This window comes from Oncorhynchus keta, chromosome 7, assembly GCF_023373465.1.
Source record: "Oncorhynchus keta strain PuntledgeMale-10-30-2019 chromosome 7, Oket_V2, whole genome shotgun sequence".
Lineage (NCBI taxonomy): Eukaryota > Metazoa > Chordata > Actinopteri > Salmoniformes > Salmonidae > Oncorhynchus > Oncorhynchus keta.
This window is the reverse complement of record NC_068427.1, coordinates 23,069,120-23,086,280: the sequence shown is the minus strand read 5'-3', so window position 1 is coordinate 23,086,280 and position 17,161 is coordinate 23,069,120. Positions and strand designations below refer to the sequence as shown.

The 17,161-nt window shown below is 46.8% G+C and overlaps 1 protein-coding gene across 7 annotated transcripts in view; it reads left to right on the top strand.

Moving 5' to 3' along the window:
* Window positions 1–17,161, top strand: part of si:dkey-100n23.5 (cyclic AMP receptor-like protein A) — a 143,157-nt gene that overhangs the window by 14,186 nt on the left and 111,810 nt on the right. For all 7 annotated transcript variants that reach the window (XM_052522296.1, XM_052522297.1, XM_052522295.1 and 4 more), the window contains exons 2-3: window positions 6–58; window positions 4,402–4,456. In XM_052522296.1, coding sequence (XP_052378256.1) covers window positions 6–58; window positions 4,402–4,456 — 108 coding nt within the window. The remainder of the gene's footprint in view (window positions 1–5; window positions 59–4,401; window positions 4,457–17,161) is intronic.

Below are 17,161 nucleotides of genomic sequence, written 5' to 3'. Positions count from 1 at the left end.
CACAGGTGGTGATTCTCACAGTGAAGCGAGCCACAGGCACCTTCTCACTGATAGGATGGTGAGTATTAGTTCAACCACCTTTTACATTATTACCCAATTAATCGAAGAGATTTTAATTAAGATAATAAACCGATTGACATCTCTTAGCTTTGTTTCAAAGTAGCGTTCTTCAATCCTGGGGGACCTACATTGTTTGTAGGCCTCAGTTCCATCCCAGTCCTCACTAGGCTTGGGCGATATACCGTTTATACCATATACCAGGGTATTTCAAAATACCAATGGTGTGTTTTCAGTACCGGTGGGGTTGTGGGCACTCCCGCCTCGCAGAGGTGAGTGCTACGCCACTGCTTATAACTAACTCTAAGTTAAGTATAACTATAACACATCTAAGAGGTGTCAAATATATTATATCCAGATCAGGGCTCCAGCTATGTATTTGGTTCGATATCTTGCTCGCTAGATGTCAAGATCAAGCTTCTTGCTTACAACAGAGACATTCAGTCCCCTCCTGGAACAAGATTCCTGTTGTGTGTTTAAAAAATATATAATTTGAAATAATGCCCCTTGTGTGCACTTCCAGTAATACCGTATACCCCAGTATGGTACAGAAACGGTATGAGGTATGACAATCTGGATGCCGCCCAACCCTAGTACTCACACACCTGATTCAATTAAATCATTGTCATATCTTCAAGCCTTTGATTAGCGGAATTAGGTGTGTTAGTGCTGGGTTAAAGCAAAAGCCTGGACACCCTGTGGTTTTTCAGGACCAGGATTAAAGAACCCTTTGTTAAAAGATTTGTCTGGCCTTAATTCTGCTATTCACTTATGATGTGATGAAGCAGGGAAGAGTGTAATCTTTAGTTGGTGTCTGGGTTAGGATCAGGGGTCAAGGGTAGCGGATTATTGCACTGGAAAATAATCCATGTAGATCAAGGATATGTATAAACGTTGTATTGCGGACGCTATGTATTGCGGACGCTATGTATTGTGGATGCGATGTATTGGCCATTGAGAGGCTTTGAAGATACCTGTCAGCCATATTGGCTGGAGCAGTCCTCCATAGGAATGAATGGAATTCTACAGTATTTCAGTTAAATGTTTCAAGGATGAAATGACATGTATTTCATATTTTTTTTGTAGTGAGGACAGTAAGATTAGTATTGTCAACAACAACAACAAAAAAGTACTTCAATAAGAAATCTATTTCATGTTTTTATTTTATTTGAAAGTTTAGCTCAGATAATATACTTTAAAAGTACGTGTCATGATGTCTGTAATATAATAAATGTGGCAAACAAATGTAGCCATTAATAAATGCGTTTCTATAGCTTCCAAAATCTTTTACAATGGACGAGGAGTACCAAAATGGCTTCGCAATGGCTTTAATATAGTGGCCCTGGTCAGACATCCAGGGTTTATATACTGAACAAAAATATAAACGCAACATGCAACAATTTCAAAGATTTTACTGAGTTAAGTTTCATATAAGGAAATCAGTCAATTGAAATAAAGTCATCAGGCCTTAATCTATGGATTTCACATGACTGGGAATACAGACATGCATCTGTTGGTCACAGATAAAAGGTAGGGGCGTGGATCAGAAAACCAGTCTGTATCTGTTGGTCACAGATAAAAGGTAGGGGCGTGGATCAGAAAACCAGTCTGTATCTGTTGGTCACAGATAAAAGGTAGGGGCGTGGATCAGAAAACCAGTCTGTATCTGTTGGTCACAGATAAAAGGTAGGGGCGTGGATCAGAAAACCAGTCTGCATCTGTTGGTCACAGATAAAAGGTAGGGGCGTGGATCAGAAAACCAGTCTGTATCTGTTGGTCACAGATAAAAGGTAGGGGCGTGGATCAGAAAACCAGTCTGCATCTGTTGGTCACAGATAAAAGGTAGGGGCGTGGATCAGAAAACCAGTCTGTATCTGTTGGTCACAGATAAAAGGTAGGGGCGTGGATCAGAAAACCAGTCTGTATCTGTTGGTCACAGATAAAAGGTAGGGGCGTGGATCAGAAAACCAGTCTGTATCTGTTGGTCACAGATAAAAGGTAGGGGCGTGGATCAGAAAACCAGTCTGTATCTGTTGGTCACAGATAAAAGGTAGGGGCGTGGATCAGAAAACCAGTCTGTATCTGTTGGTCACAGATAAAAGGTAGGGGCGTGGATCAGAAAACCAGTCTGCATCTGTTGGTCACAGATAAAAGGTAGTGGCGTGGATCAGAAAACCAGTCTGTATCTGTTGGTCACAGATAAAAGGTAGGGGCGTGGATCAGAAAACCAGTCTGTATCTGTTGGTCACAGATAAAAGGTAGGGGCGTGGATCAGAAAACCAGTCTGTATCTGTTGGTCACAGATAAAAGGTAGGGGCGTGGATCAGAAAACCAGTCTGTATCTGTTGGTCACAGATAAAAGGTAGGGGCGTGGATCAGAAAACCAGTCTGTATCTGTTGGTCACAGATAAAAGGTAGGGGCGTGGATCAGAAAACCAGTCTGTATCTGTTGGTCACAGATAAAAGGTAGGGGCGTGGATCAGAAAACCAGTCTGTATCTGTTGGTCACAGATAAAAGGTAGGGGCGTGGATCAGAAAACCAGTCTGTATCTGTTGGTCACAGATAAAAGGTAGGGGCGTGGATCAGAAAACCAGTCTGTATCTGTTGGTCACAGATAAAAGGTAGGGGCGTGGATCAGAAAACCAGTCTGTATCTGTTGGTCACAGATAAAAGGTAGGGGCGTGGATCAGAAAACCAGTCTGTATCTGTTGGTCACAGATAAAAGGTAGGGGCGTGGATCAGAAAACCAGTCTGTATCTGTTGGTCACAGATAAAAGGTAGGGGCGTGGATCAGAAAACCAGTCTGTATCTGGTGGGACCACCATTTGCTTCGTGCAGCACGACACATTTCCTTCACATAGAGTTGATCAGGATGTTGATTGTGGCCTGTGGAATGTTCTCCCACTGGAACACGCTGTGGTGCGCGGAGATCAAGAGCATCCAGAACATGCTCAGTGGGTGACATGTCTGAGTGAGTATATAGGCCATGGAAGAACTGGGACATTTTCAGCTTCCAGGAATTGTGTACAGATCCTTGAGACATGTGGCCGTGCGTTATCATGCTGAAACATGAGGTGATGGCGGCGGATAAATGGCACAACAATGGGCCTCAGGATCTCGTCACTGTATCAATAAAATGCAATTGTGGTCTTTGTCCGTACCTTATGCATGCCCATACCATAACCGCAAACCGCTCACCCACACGACACCATACACGCTGTCTGCCATCTGACCGGTACAGTTGAAATCGTAGATTCATCCATGAAGAGCACACTTCTCCAGTGTACCAGTGTCCATCGAAGGTGAGCATTTGCCCACTGAAGTCGGTTAGGATGCAGAACTGCAGTCAGGTCAATCCCCTGGTGAGGACGACCAGCACACAGATGAGCTTCCCTGAGACAGTTTCTGACAGTTTGTGCAGAAAATCTTCGGTTGTGCAAACCCACAATTTCATCAGCTGTCCGGGTGGTTGGTGTGGTCCTTCTGTGGCTCAGTTGGTAGAGCATGGCGCTTGTAACGCCAGGGTAGTGGGTTCGATTCCCGGGACCACCCATACGTAGAATGTATGCACACATGACTGTAAGTCGCTTTGGATAAAAGCGTCAGCTAAATGGCATATATTATTATTATTATTATTATGTAAGGCAATCCCACAGGTGAAGAAGCCGGATGTGGAGGTCCTGGGCTGGCATGGTTCGACGTGGTCTGCGGTTGTGAGGCCGGTTGAGCGTACTGCCAAATTCTCAACAACAAAAAACGTTGGAGGCGGCTTATGGAAGAGAAATTCTCTGGCAAAAGCTTTGGTGGACATTCCTGCAGTCAGCATGCTAATTGCACGCTGCCTCAACTTGAGACATCTGTGGCGTTGTGTTGTGACAAAACTGCACATTTTAGAGTGGCCTTTTATTGTACCCAGCACAAGGTGCACTTGTGTAATGATCATGCTGTTTAATGTGCTTATTGATTAGCCACACCTGTCAGGTGGATTGATTATTTTAACAAAGGAGAAGTGCTCACTAACAGGGAAGTAAACAAATTTGTGCACAAAATTTGAGCGCTATAAGCTTTTGTGCGTATGGAAACATTCTGGGATCTTTTTATTTCAGCTCATGAAACATGGGACCAACACTTTACATTTATATTTTTGTTCAGTATACATCATTGATGTAGATCGGCAGGAAGTGCACTGCTCTTTCATTTCAATATATATCATAGGTAAAGCTATACCCAGCCTTACTGAGTTATATAGGAAGGTAAGCCAAAACTAAACAGGAGTATTGAAAGAATACAGAGCTATGTGGGAATGTGTCATATGAACAATTGTCTCATTACTCTCTCCTCAGCTTTTTCATGCTGTTTGTAATCTGGCTTCTCCGCCGGTATCACTCCTTGGCCCAGGTAATTTGTGTGTGTGTTTCTGTCTGTGTGTGCTTTGAAGTGCATCAGAATGCTTACTTCTGTGCCATAGCAAGTCTGTTTGATTAGGCTACTCATGACAAATTACAGCGTCATTGAAATGTACAAATGTATCAATTATGGCTCATGGTCTGTATCTGAAAGTGATTAAATGCTTGTGTTTTTCCCTGTCCAATTAAAGTGAAAAGTCATTCTACGCCTGTGAATCTGCACCTAATAGTTTTAAGGCTCCTACTGTACTCGTCCATCCAACTACAGCCAACTCAACGGTGTATGGGCGGTTGTTCTAAGAATCTTCCCGGTGTGTAGTCTCAGTTGTTTGCCACTGGACATATTTACACATAGTTGGTCCCAATTCAACATGAAGAATGGGCCACGGCTAGTTAGTCTCAGTTATGAAGAAACAACTCAACTCATCGCTATTTAGGTGGCTGTAGTTGAGTAGATGTGTAGATGCCTTAAGGCCACATTTCAGCAATGTTTAAACTAACATGACCTTTCTCTCTCTCAATTTCAAGAGATAATGTTGTTTGTATGTATGGGGGTGTGGGGGTCTTAGTGTATTTGTGCACGTGCGGGCATACGGTGCATTCGGAAAGTATTCAGACCCCTTGACTTTCCCACATTTTTGTTATGTATTCTAAAATTGATGAGGATATGGTTTATTTAATTAATCTACACACAATACCCTATAATCACAAAGCGAAAACAGGTTTTTAGAAATGTTTGCAAATGTATTAAATAAAAAACAGACCTTATTTACATAAATATTCAGACCCTTTGCTATGAGACTAAAATTGAGCTCAGGTGCATCCTGTTTGCATTGATCATACTTGAGATGTTTCTGCAACTTGATTGGAGTCCACCTGTGGTAATCAATTGATTGGACATGATCTGGATAGGCACACACCTGTCTATATAAGGTCCCACAGTTGATAGTGCATGCAACGCTCGAAAGCCATGCGTCCTCCAAAACACGACCCCGCCAAGCTACACTGCTTCTTGACACACAGCTCGCTTAAACCGGAAGCCAGCCACACCACTGTACAGCTGTACAGCTGGTGACTGAAGTCAGCGTGCATGCACCCGGACGCAAGGAGTCGCTACAGCGCAATGGGACAAGGACATCCCTCAAACTGAGCAATTGGGGGAGAAGAGCCTTGGTCAGGGAGGTGACCAAGAACCCGATGGTCACTCTGACAGAGCTCTGGAGTTTCTCTGTGGAGATGAGAGAACCTTCCAGAAGGACAACCACCTCTGCAGCACTCCCCCAATCAGGCCTTTATTGTAGAGTGACCAGACAGAAGCCACTCCTCAGTAAAAGGCACATGACAGCTCGCTTGGAGTTTTCCAAAAGGCACCTAAAGGACTCTCAGACCATGAGAAACAAAATTCTCTGGTTTGATGAAACCAAGATTGACCTCTTTGACCCGAATGCCAAGTGTCACGTCTGGATCCTGCTCCAGAGCACTCAGGACCTCAGACTGGGACAGCTTTGTCTATGACACTGACCGATTCTATTACCCTTGGACCTGTACCTTACCCCTCTACCCCCACTTCCTCTCCCTCTCTCACACCAGAACAGAAAGTTGTTTTACACTTTGTCATTTTGTCATGTCTCTCAGAGTTTATTAAAGGAACCAGTCAGACTGTGTGAGAGGCTATGAGCAGTGGGTGTAGGGCTGTGGCGGTCACAACATTTTCGTCAGTCGGTGATTGTCAAGCAAATAACTGTCGGTCTCATGGTAATTGACCGTTAATTAACATAAACACATTTGGCATCTCCTGGCTTCCTACAAGCCAAGTCTAATAAGTCTATGTCATATAGTCTACACCATCACAATAAAGCCATGATTTATTTTAGACAGGTCTAAAGCAGCATGATACGAAGAAAATGTAGTCCATTTCAGAAGAACAGAATAGCATACTGAGTTGTCCTTATGTTAGGTCCTGATCTGGCTATGCCAAATGGCTGTGGGCTACACTAGTTAATTTAGCAGACAAGATTTACTTATAATTCCGTGGCATTATTTTGTATTATTTTATAGTATGAAGAATACAATTGAACAAAGCTGAATAAAATATAAATATTTTCTCCAAACGATTTGAGGGCGCGCACAACGTGTTGAGGGGTTAACAAAGAAACTGGTCCTCCTAGATGCTTCATTTAAAGTTATTCATGTAACTTTAGTTGTTCTACAAACATGAACTGTAATGTTTTGATTTTTAATATATTGTAAGGCTGCAAAAAAGTCACTTGGAAGGCATGTACTCTGCTTTGTTTTATTGCGCAGGCTGTACACACTTCATCAGTCTCTCATTCACAATTTGACAAGCACTTGATAATGCCTTGAATTTCACGGCGGCATCCCCTTTGGCCGTAATGCACCCTAAAACCATACATGCCCTTTGTGGCCGTAATGCGCCCTAAAACCATACATGCCCTTTGTGGCCGTAATGCGCCCTAAAACCATACATGCCCTTTGTGGCCGTAATGCGCCCTAAAACCATACATGCCTTTTGTGGCCGTAATGCGCCCTAAAACCATACATGCCTTTTGTGGCCGTAATGCGCCCTAAAACCATACATGCCTTTTGTGGCCGTAATGCGCCCTATAACCATACATGCCTTTTGTGGCCGTAATGCGCCCTATAACCATACATGCCTTTTGTGGCCGTAATGCGCCCTATAACCATACATGCCTTTTGTGGCCGTAATGCACCCTAAAACCATACATGCCCTTTGTGGCCGTAATGCGCCCTATAAACATACATGCCCTTTGTGGCCGTAATGCGCCCTAAAACCATACATGCCCTATAAACCATACATGCCCTTTGTGGCCGTAATGCGCCCTATAAACATACATGCCCTTTGTGGCCCGTAAAACCATACATGCCCTAAAACCATACATGCCCTTTGTGGCCGTAATGCGCCCTAAAACCATACATGCCTTTTGTGGCCGTAATGCGCCCTATAAACCATACATGCCCTTTGTGGCCGTAATGCGCCCTAAAAAACCATAAAACCATACATGCCCTTTGTGGCCGTAATACATGCCCCCTAAAACCATACATGCCTTTGTGGCCGTAATGCGCCCTAAAACCATACATGCCTTTGTGGCCGTAATGCGCCCTAAAACCATACATGCCCTTTGTGGCCGTAATGCGCCCTAAAACCATACATGCCCTTTGTGGCCGTAATGCGCCCTAAAACCATACATGCCCTTTGTGGCCGTAATGCACCCTAAAACCATACATGCTAAAACCATACCTTTGTGGCCGTAATGCGCCCTAAAACCATACATGCCCTTTGTGGCCGTAATGCGCCCTATAACCATACATGCCCTTTGTGGCCGTAATGCGCCCTAAAACCATACATGCCCTTTGTGGCCGTAATGCGCCCTAAAACCATACATGCCCTTTGTGGCCGTAATGCGCCCTAAAACCATACATGCCCTTTGTGGCCGTAATGCGCCCTAAAACCATACATGCCTTTTGTGGCCGTAATGCGCCCTAAAACCATACATGCCTTTTGTGGCCGTAATGCGCCCTATAAACATACATGCCCTTTGTGGCCGTAATGCGCCCTATAAACATACATGCCCTTTGTGGCCGTAATGCGCCCTAAAACCATACATGCCCTTTGTGGCCGTAATGCGCCCTAAAACCATACATGCCCCTATAAACCATACATGCCCTTTGTGGCCGTAATGCGCCCTATAAACATACATGCCCTTTGTGGCCGTAATGCGCCCTATAAACATACATGCCCTTTGTGGCCGTAATGCGCCCTATAAACATACATGCCCTTTGTGGCCGTAATGCACCCTAAATCCATACATGCCTTTTGTGGCCGTAATGCGCCCTATAAACATACATGCCCTTTGTGGCCGTAATGCGCCCTATAAACATACATGCCCTTTGTGGCCGTAATGCGCCCTAAAACCATACATGCCCTTTGTGGCCGTAATGCGCCCTATAAACATACATGCCCTTTGTGGCCGTAATGCGCCCTATAAACATACATGCCCTTTGTGGCCGTAATGCGCCCTATAAACCATACATGCCCTTTGTAAAACCATACATGCCGTAATAAAACCATACACCCTAAAACCATACATGCCCTTTGTGGCCGTAATGCGCCCCCTAAAACCATACATGCCTTTTGTGGCCGTAATGCGCCCTAAAACCATACATGCCTTTTGTGGCCGTAATGCGCCCTATAAACATACATGCCCTTTGTGGCCGTAATGCGCCCTATAAACATACATGCCCTTTGTGGCCGTAATGCGCCCTAAAACCATACATGCCTTTTGTGGCCGTAATGCGCCCTATAAACCATACATGCCCTTTGTGGCCGTAATGCGCCCTAAAACCATACATGCCCTTTGTGGCCGTAATGCGCCCTAAAACCATACATGCCCTTTGTGGCCGTAATGCGCCCTAAAACCATACATGCCGTAATGCGCCCTTTACATGTGGCCGTAATGCGCCCTAAAACCATACATGCCCTTTGTGGCCGTAATGCGCCCTAAAACCATACATGCCCTTTGTGGCCGTAATGCGCCCCTAAAACCATACATGCCCTTTGTGGCCGTAATGCGCCCTAAAACCATACATGCCCTGCGCCCTAAACCATACATGCCCTTTGTGGCCGTAATGCGCCCTAAAACCATACATGCCCCTAAAAACCATACATGCCCTTTGTTAATGCGCCCTAAAACCATACATGCCTTTGTGGCCGTAATGCGCCCTATAAACCATACATGCCCTTTGTGGCCGTAATGCGCCCTATAAACCATACATGCCCTATAAACCATACATGCCCTTTGTGGCCGTAATGCGCCCTAAAACCATACATGCCCTTTGTGGCCGTAATGCGCCCTAAAACCATACATGCCCTTTGTGGCCGTAATGCGCCCTAAAACCATACATGCCCTTTGTGGCCGTAATGCGCCCTAAAACCATACATGCCCTTTGTGGCCGTAATGCGCCCTAAAACCATACATGCCCTTTGTGGCCGTAATGCGCCCTAAAACCATACATGCCCTTTGTGGCCGTAATGCGCCCTAAAACCATACATGCCCTTTGTGGCCGTAATGCGCCCTATAAACCATACATGCCCTTTGTGGCCGTAATGCGCCCTAAAACCATACATGCCCTTTGTGGCCGTAATGCGCCCTATAAACCATACATGCCCTTTGTGGCCGTAATGCGCCCTAAAACCATACATGCCCTTTGTGGCCGTAATGCGCCCTAAAACCATACATGCCCTTTGTGGCCGTAATGCGCCCTAAAACCATACATGCCCTTTGTGGCCGTAATGCGCCCTATAAACCATACATGCCCTTTGTGGCCGTAATGCATGCCCCCTATAAACCATACATGCCCTTTTTGTGGCCGTAAAAATGCGCCCTAAAACCATACATGCCTTTTGTAATGCCTATAAACCATACATGCCCCTAAAACCATACATGCCCTTTGTGGCCGTAATGCGCCCTAAAACCATACATGCCCTTTGTGGCCGTAATGCGCCCTAAAACCATACATGCCCTTTGTGGCCGCCCTAAAACCATACAATGCGCCCTAAAACCATACATGCCCTTTGTGGCCGTAATGCGCCCTAAAACCATACATGCCTTTGTGGCCGTAATGCGCCCTATAACCATACATGCCCTTTGTGGCCGTAATGCGCCCTATAAACCATACATGCCCTTTGTGGCCGTAATGCGCCCTATAAACATACATGCCCTTTGTGGCCCGCCCTAAAACCATATGCGCCCTAAAACCATACACATGCCCTATAAACCATACATTGTGGCCGTAATGCGCCCCTAAAACCATACATGCCCTTTTTGTGCCCTAAAACCATACATGCCGTAATGCGCCCTAAAACCATACATGCCCTTTGTGGCCGTAATGCGCCCTATAAACATACATGCCCTTTGTGGCCGTAAACCATACATGCCCTTTGTGGCCCTATAAACATACATGCCCTTTGTGGCCGTACAATGCGTAATGCCCTAAAACCATACATGCCCTTTGTGGCCGTAATGCGCCCTATAAACCATACATGCCCCTATGCGCCCTAAACCATACATGCCCTTTGTGGCCGTAATGCGCCCTAAAACCATACATGCCCCCTAAAAACCATACATGCCTTTTGTGCCCGTACATGCGTAATGCCCTAAAACCATACATGCCCTTTGTGGCCGTAATGCGCCCTAAAACCATACATGCCCTTTGTGGCCCGTACATGCCCGCCCTAAAACCATACATGCCCTTTGTGGCCGTAATGCGCCCTAAAACCATACATGCCCTTTGTGGCCGTAATGCGCCCTAAAACCATACATGCCCTTTGTGGCCGTAATGCATGCCCCTAAAACCATACATGCCCTTTGTGGCCGTAATGCGCCCTAAAACCATACATGCCCTTTGTGGCCGTAATGCGCCCTAAAACCATACATGCCCTTTGTGGCCGTAATGCGCCCTATAAACCATACATGCCCTTTGTGGCCGTAATGCATGCCCTAATGCGCCCTAAAAAACCAAACATGCCCTTTGTGGCCGTAATGCGCCCTAAAACCATACATGCCCTTTGTGGCCGTAATGCGCCCTAAAACCATACATGCCCTTTGTGGCCGTAATGCGCCCTAAAACCATACATGCCCTTTGTGGCCGTAATGCGCCCTAAAACCATACATGCCCTTTGTGGCCGTAATGCGCCCTAAAACCATACATGCCCTTTGTGGCCGTAATGCGCCCTAAAACCATACATGCCCTTTGTGGCCGTAATGCGCCCTAAAACCATACATGCCCTTTGTGTGCGCCCCTATAAACATACATGCCCTTTGTGGCGTGTCATCCTAAAACCATACAATGCGCCCTAAAACCATACATGCCCTTTTGTGGCCGTAATGCCCCTAAAACCATACATGCCCTGGCCGTAAACCATACATGCCCTTTGTGGCCGTAATGCGCCCTAAAACCATACATGCCCTTTGTGGCCGTAATGCATGCCCTATAAACCATACATGCCCTTTGTGGCCGTAATGCGCCCTGCCTTTTGTGGCCGTAATGCGCCCTATAAACATACATGCCCTTTGTGGCGTCGCCCTAAACCATACATGCCTTTGTGGCCGTAATGCGCCCTATAAACCATACATGCCCTTTGTGGCCGTAATGCGCCCTAAAACCATACATGCCCTTTGTGGCCGTAATGCGCCCTAAAACCATACATGCCCTTTGTAATGCGCCCTAAAACCATACATGCCCTTTGTGGCCGTAATGCGCCCCCTACAAACCATACATGCCCATTTGTGGCCGTAATGCGCCCTAAAACCATACATGCCCTTTGTGGCCGTAATGCGCCCTAAAACCATACATGCCCTTTGTGGCCGTAATGCGCCCTATAAACCATACATGCCCTTTGTGCCTAAAACCATACATGCCGTAATGCGCCCTAAAACCATACATGCCCTTTGTGGCCGTAATGCGCCCTAAAACCATACATGCCCTTTGTGGCCGTAATGCGCCCTAAAACCATACATGCCCTTTGTGGCCGTAATGCGCCCTATAAACCATACATGCCCTTTGTGGCCGTAATGCGCCCTAAAACCATACACATGCCCATTTGTGGCCGTAATGCGCCCTAAAACCATACATGCCCTTTTGTGGCCGTAATGCGCCCTAAAACCATACATGCCCCTATGCGCCCTAAACCATACATGCCCTTTGTGGCCGTAATGCGCCCTAAAACCATACATGCCCTTTGTGGCCGTAATGCGCCCATAAAACCATACATGCCCTTTGTGGCCGTAATGCATGCCCCCTAAAACCATACATACATGCCCTTTGTGGCCGTAATGCGCCCTATAAACCATACATGCCCTTTGTGGCCGTAATGCGCCCTATAAACCATACATGCCCTTTGTGGCCGTAATGCGCCCTAAAACCATACATGCCCTTTGTGGCCGTAATGCGCCCTAAAACCATACATGCCTTTGTGGCCGTAATGCGCCCTATAAACATACATGCCCTTTGTGGCCGTAATGCTTTGCCCTAAAACATACATGCCCTTTGTGGCCGTAATGCGCCCTATAAACCATACATGCCCTTTTGTGCCCTATAACCATACATGCCTTTTGTGGTAATGCGCCCTATAAAAACATACATGCCCTTTGTGGCCGTAATGCGCCCTATAAACATACATGCCCTTTGTGGCCGTAATGCGCCCTATAAACCATACATGCCCTTTGTGGCCGTAATGCCCTATAAACATACATGCCCTTTGTGGCCTATGCGCCCTAAAACCATACATGCCCTTTGTGGCCGTAATGCGCCCTAAAACCATACATGCCTTTTTGTGGCCGTAATGCGCCCTAAAACCATACATGCCCTTTTGTGCGCCCTAAAACCATACATGCCGTAATGCGCCCTAAAACCATACATGCCCTTTGTGGCCGTTTGCCTTTTGGCCGTAATGCGCCCTAAAACCATACATGCCTTTGTGGCCGTATAAACATACATGCCCTATAAACATACATGCCCTTTGTGGCCGTAATGCGCCCTATAAACATACACATGCCCTATAAACATACATGCCCTTTGTGGCCGTAATGCGCCCTATAAACATACATGCCTTTGTGGCCGTAATGCGCCCTATAAACATACATGCCCTTTGTGGCCGTAATGCGCCCTATAAACATACATGCCCTTTGTGGCCGTAATGCCCGCCCTATAAACATACATGCCCTTTGTGGCCGTAATGCGCCCTAAAACCATACATGCCCTTTGTGGCCGTAATGCCCTAAAACCATACATGCCCTAAAACCATACATGCCTTTTGTGGCCGTAATGCGCCCCTATAACCATACTAAAACCATACATGCCCTTTGTGGCCGTAATGCGCCCTAAAACCATACATGCCCTTTGTGGCCGTAATGCGCCCTAAAACCATACATGCCCTTTGTGGCCGTAATGCGCCCTTTGTGGCCGTAATGCGCCCTAAAACCATACATGCCCTTTGTGGCCGTAATGCGCCCTATAACCATACATGCCCTTTGTGGCCTTTGTAATGCGCCCAAAACCATACATGCCTTTGTGGCCGTAATGCGCCCTATAAACATACCTATAAACCGCCCTATAAACATACATGCCCTTTGTGGCCGTAAACCATAACCATACATGCCCTTTGTGGCCGTAATGCGCCCTAAAACCATACATGCCCTTTGTGGCCGTAATGCGCCCTAAACCATACATGCCCTTTGTGGCCGTAATGCGCCCTATAAACCATACATGCCTTTGTGGCCGTAATGCGCCCTAAAACCATACATGCCCTTTTGTGGCCCTAAAACCATACATGCGCCCCTAAACCATACATGCCCTTTGTGGCCGTAATGCGCCCTATAAACATACATGCCCTTTGTGGCCGTAATGCGCCCTAAACCATACATGCCCTTTGTGGCCGTAATGCGCCCTAAAACCATACATGCCCTTTGTGGCCGTAATGCGCCCTATAAACCATACATGCCTTTGTTTGCGCCCTATAAACCATACATGCCCTTTGTGGACGTAATGCGCCCTATAAACATACATGCCCTTTGTGGCCGTAATGCGCCCTATAAACATACATGCCCTTTGTGGCCGTAATGCGCCCTATAAACATACATGCCCTTTGTGGCCGTAATGCGCCCTAAAACCATACATGCCCTTTGTGGCCGTAATGCGCCCTAAAACCATACATGCCCTTTGTGGCCGTAATGCGCCCTAAAACCATACATGCCCTTTGTGGCCGTAATGCGCCCTAAAACCATACATGCCCTTTGTGGCCGTAATGCGCCCTAAAACCATACATGCCCTTTGTGGCCGTAATGCGCCCTATAAACCATACATGCCCTTTGTGGCCGTAATGCGCCCTAAAACCATACATGCCCTTTTGTGCCCTATAAACATACATGCCTTTGTGGCCGTAATGCGCCCTATAAACATACATGCCCTTTTGGCCGTAATGCCCTATAAACATACCGCCCTATAAACATACATGTAATGCGCCCTAAAACCATACATGCCCTTTGTGGCCGTAATGCGCCCTAAAACCATACATGCCCTTTGTGGCCGTAATGCGCCCTAAACCATACATGCCCCTAAAACCATTTGTGGCCGTAATGCGCCCTAAAACCATACATGCCTTTTGTGGCCGTAATGCGCCCTATAAACCATACATGCCCTTTGTGGCCGTAATGCGCCCTAAAAACATACATGCCCTTTGTGGCCGTAATGCGCCCTATAAACATACATGCGCCCTATAAACCCTTTGTGGCCGTAATGCGCCCTATAAACATACATGCCCTTTTGTGCGCCCTATAAACATACATGCCCTTTGTGGCCGTAAACTAAAACCATACATGCCCTTTGTGGCCGTAATGCGCCCTATAAACCATACATGCCCTTTGTGGCCGTAATGCGCCCTAAAACCATACATGCCTTTTTGTGGCCCTAAAACCATACATGCCTTTGTGGCCGTAATGCCCTTTGCGCCCTAAAAAACCATACATGCCCTTTGTGGCCGTAATGCGCCCTAAAACCATACATGCCCTTTGTGGCCGTAATGCGCCCTAAAACCATACATGCCCTTTGTGGCCGTTGTGCCCTAAAACCATACATGTGGCCGTAATGCGCCCTAAACCATACATGCCCTTTGTGGCCGTAATGCGCCCTATAAACATACATGCCCTTTGTGGCCGTAATGCGCCCTATAAACATACATGCCCTTTGTGGCCGTAATGCCCTATAAACATACATGCCCGTAATGCGCCCTATAAACATACATGCCCTTTGTGGCCGTAATGCGCCCTATAAACATACATGCCCTTTGTGGCCGTAATGCGCCCTATAAACCATACATGCCCTTTGTGGCCGTAAATGCGCCCAAACATACATGCCCTTTGTGGCCGTAATGCGCCCTATAAACATACATGCCCTTTGTAATGCCGTAAACGCATACATGCCCTTTGTGGCCCGCCCTAAAACCATACATGCCCTTTGTGGCCGTAATGCGCCCTAAAACCATACATGCCCTTTGTGGCCGTAATGCGCCCTATAAACATACATGCCCTTTGTGGCATGCCCTAAAACCATACATTTGTGGCCGTAATGCGCCCTAAAACCATACATGCCCTTTGTGGCCGTAATGCGCCTAAAACCATACATGCCCTTTGTGGCCTAAAACCATACATGCCCTTTGTGGCCGTAATGCGCCCTAAAACCATACATGCCCTTTGTGGCCGTAATGCGCCCTAAAACCATACATGCCCTTTGTGGCCGTAATGCGCCCTAAAACCATACATGCCTTTTGTGGCCGTAATGCTTTGTGGCCCCCTAAACATACATGCCCTTTGTGGCCGTAATGCGCCCTATAAACATACATGCCCTTTGGCCGTAATGCGCCCTATAAACATACATGCCCTTTGTGGCCGTAATGCGCCCTAAAACCATACATGCCGTAATGCGCCCTATAAACATACATGCCCTTTGTGGCCGTAATGCGCCCTATAAACATACATGCCCTTTGTGGCCGTAATGCGCCCTATAAACATACATGCCCTTTGTGGCCGTAATGCGCCCTTAAACCATACATGCCCTTTGTGGCCGTAATGCCCTATAAACATACATGCCCCCTAAAAACCATACATGCCCTTTGTGGCGTAATGCGCCCTATAAACCATACATGCCCTTTGTGGCCGTAATGCGCCCTAAAACCATACATGCCCTTTGTGGCCGTAATGCGCCCTAAAACCATACATGCCTTTGTGCCCTAAAACCATACATGCCCTTTGCCGTAATGCGCCCTAAAACCATACATGCCCTTTGTGGCCGTAATGCGCCCTATAAACATACATGCCCTTTGTGGCCGTAATGCGCCCTATAAACATACATGCCCTTTGTGGCCGTAATGCGCCCTATAAACATACATGCCCTTTGTGGCCGTAATGCGCCCTATAAACATACATGCCCTTTGTGGCCGTAATGCGCCCTATAAACATACATGCCCTTTGTGGCCGTAATGCGCCCTAAAACCATACATGCCCTTTGTGGCCGTAATGCGCCCTAAAACCATACATGCCCTTTGTGGCCGTAATGCGCCCTAAAACCATACATGCCCTTTGTGGCCGTAATGCGCCCTAAAACCATACATGCCCTTTGTGGCCGTAATGCGCCCTAAAACCATACATGCCCTTTGTGGCCGTGGCCCTAAAACCATACATGCCTTTTGTGGCCGTAATGCGCCCTATAACCATACATGCCCTTTGTGGCCGTAATGCGCCCTATAAACCATACATGCCCTTTGTGGCCGTAATGCGCCCTAAAACCATACATGCCCTTTGTGGCCGTAATGCGCCCTAAAACCATACATGCCCTTTGTGGCCGTAATGCGCCCTATAACCATACATGCCCTTTGTGGCCGTAATGCGCCCTATAAACATACATGCCCTTTGTGGCCGTAATGCGCCCTATAAACATACATGCCCTTTGTGGCCGTAATGCGCCCTATAAACATACATGCCCATGCCCCCATACATGCCCTTTGTGGCCGTAATGCGCCCTAAAACCATACATGCCCTTTGTGGCCGTAATGCGCCCTAAAACATACATGCCCTTTGTGGCCGTAATGCGCCCCTAAACCATA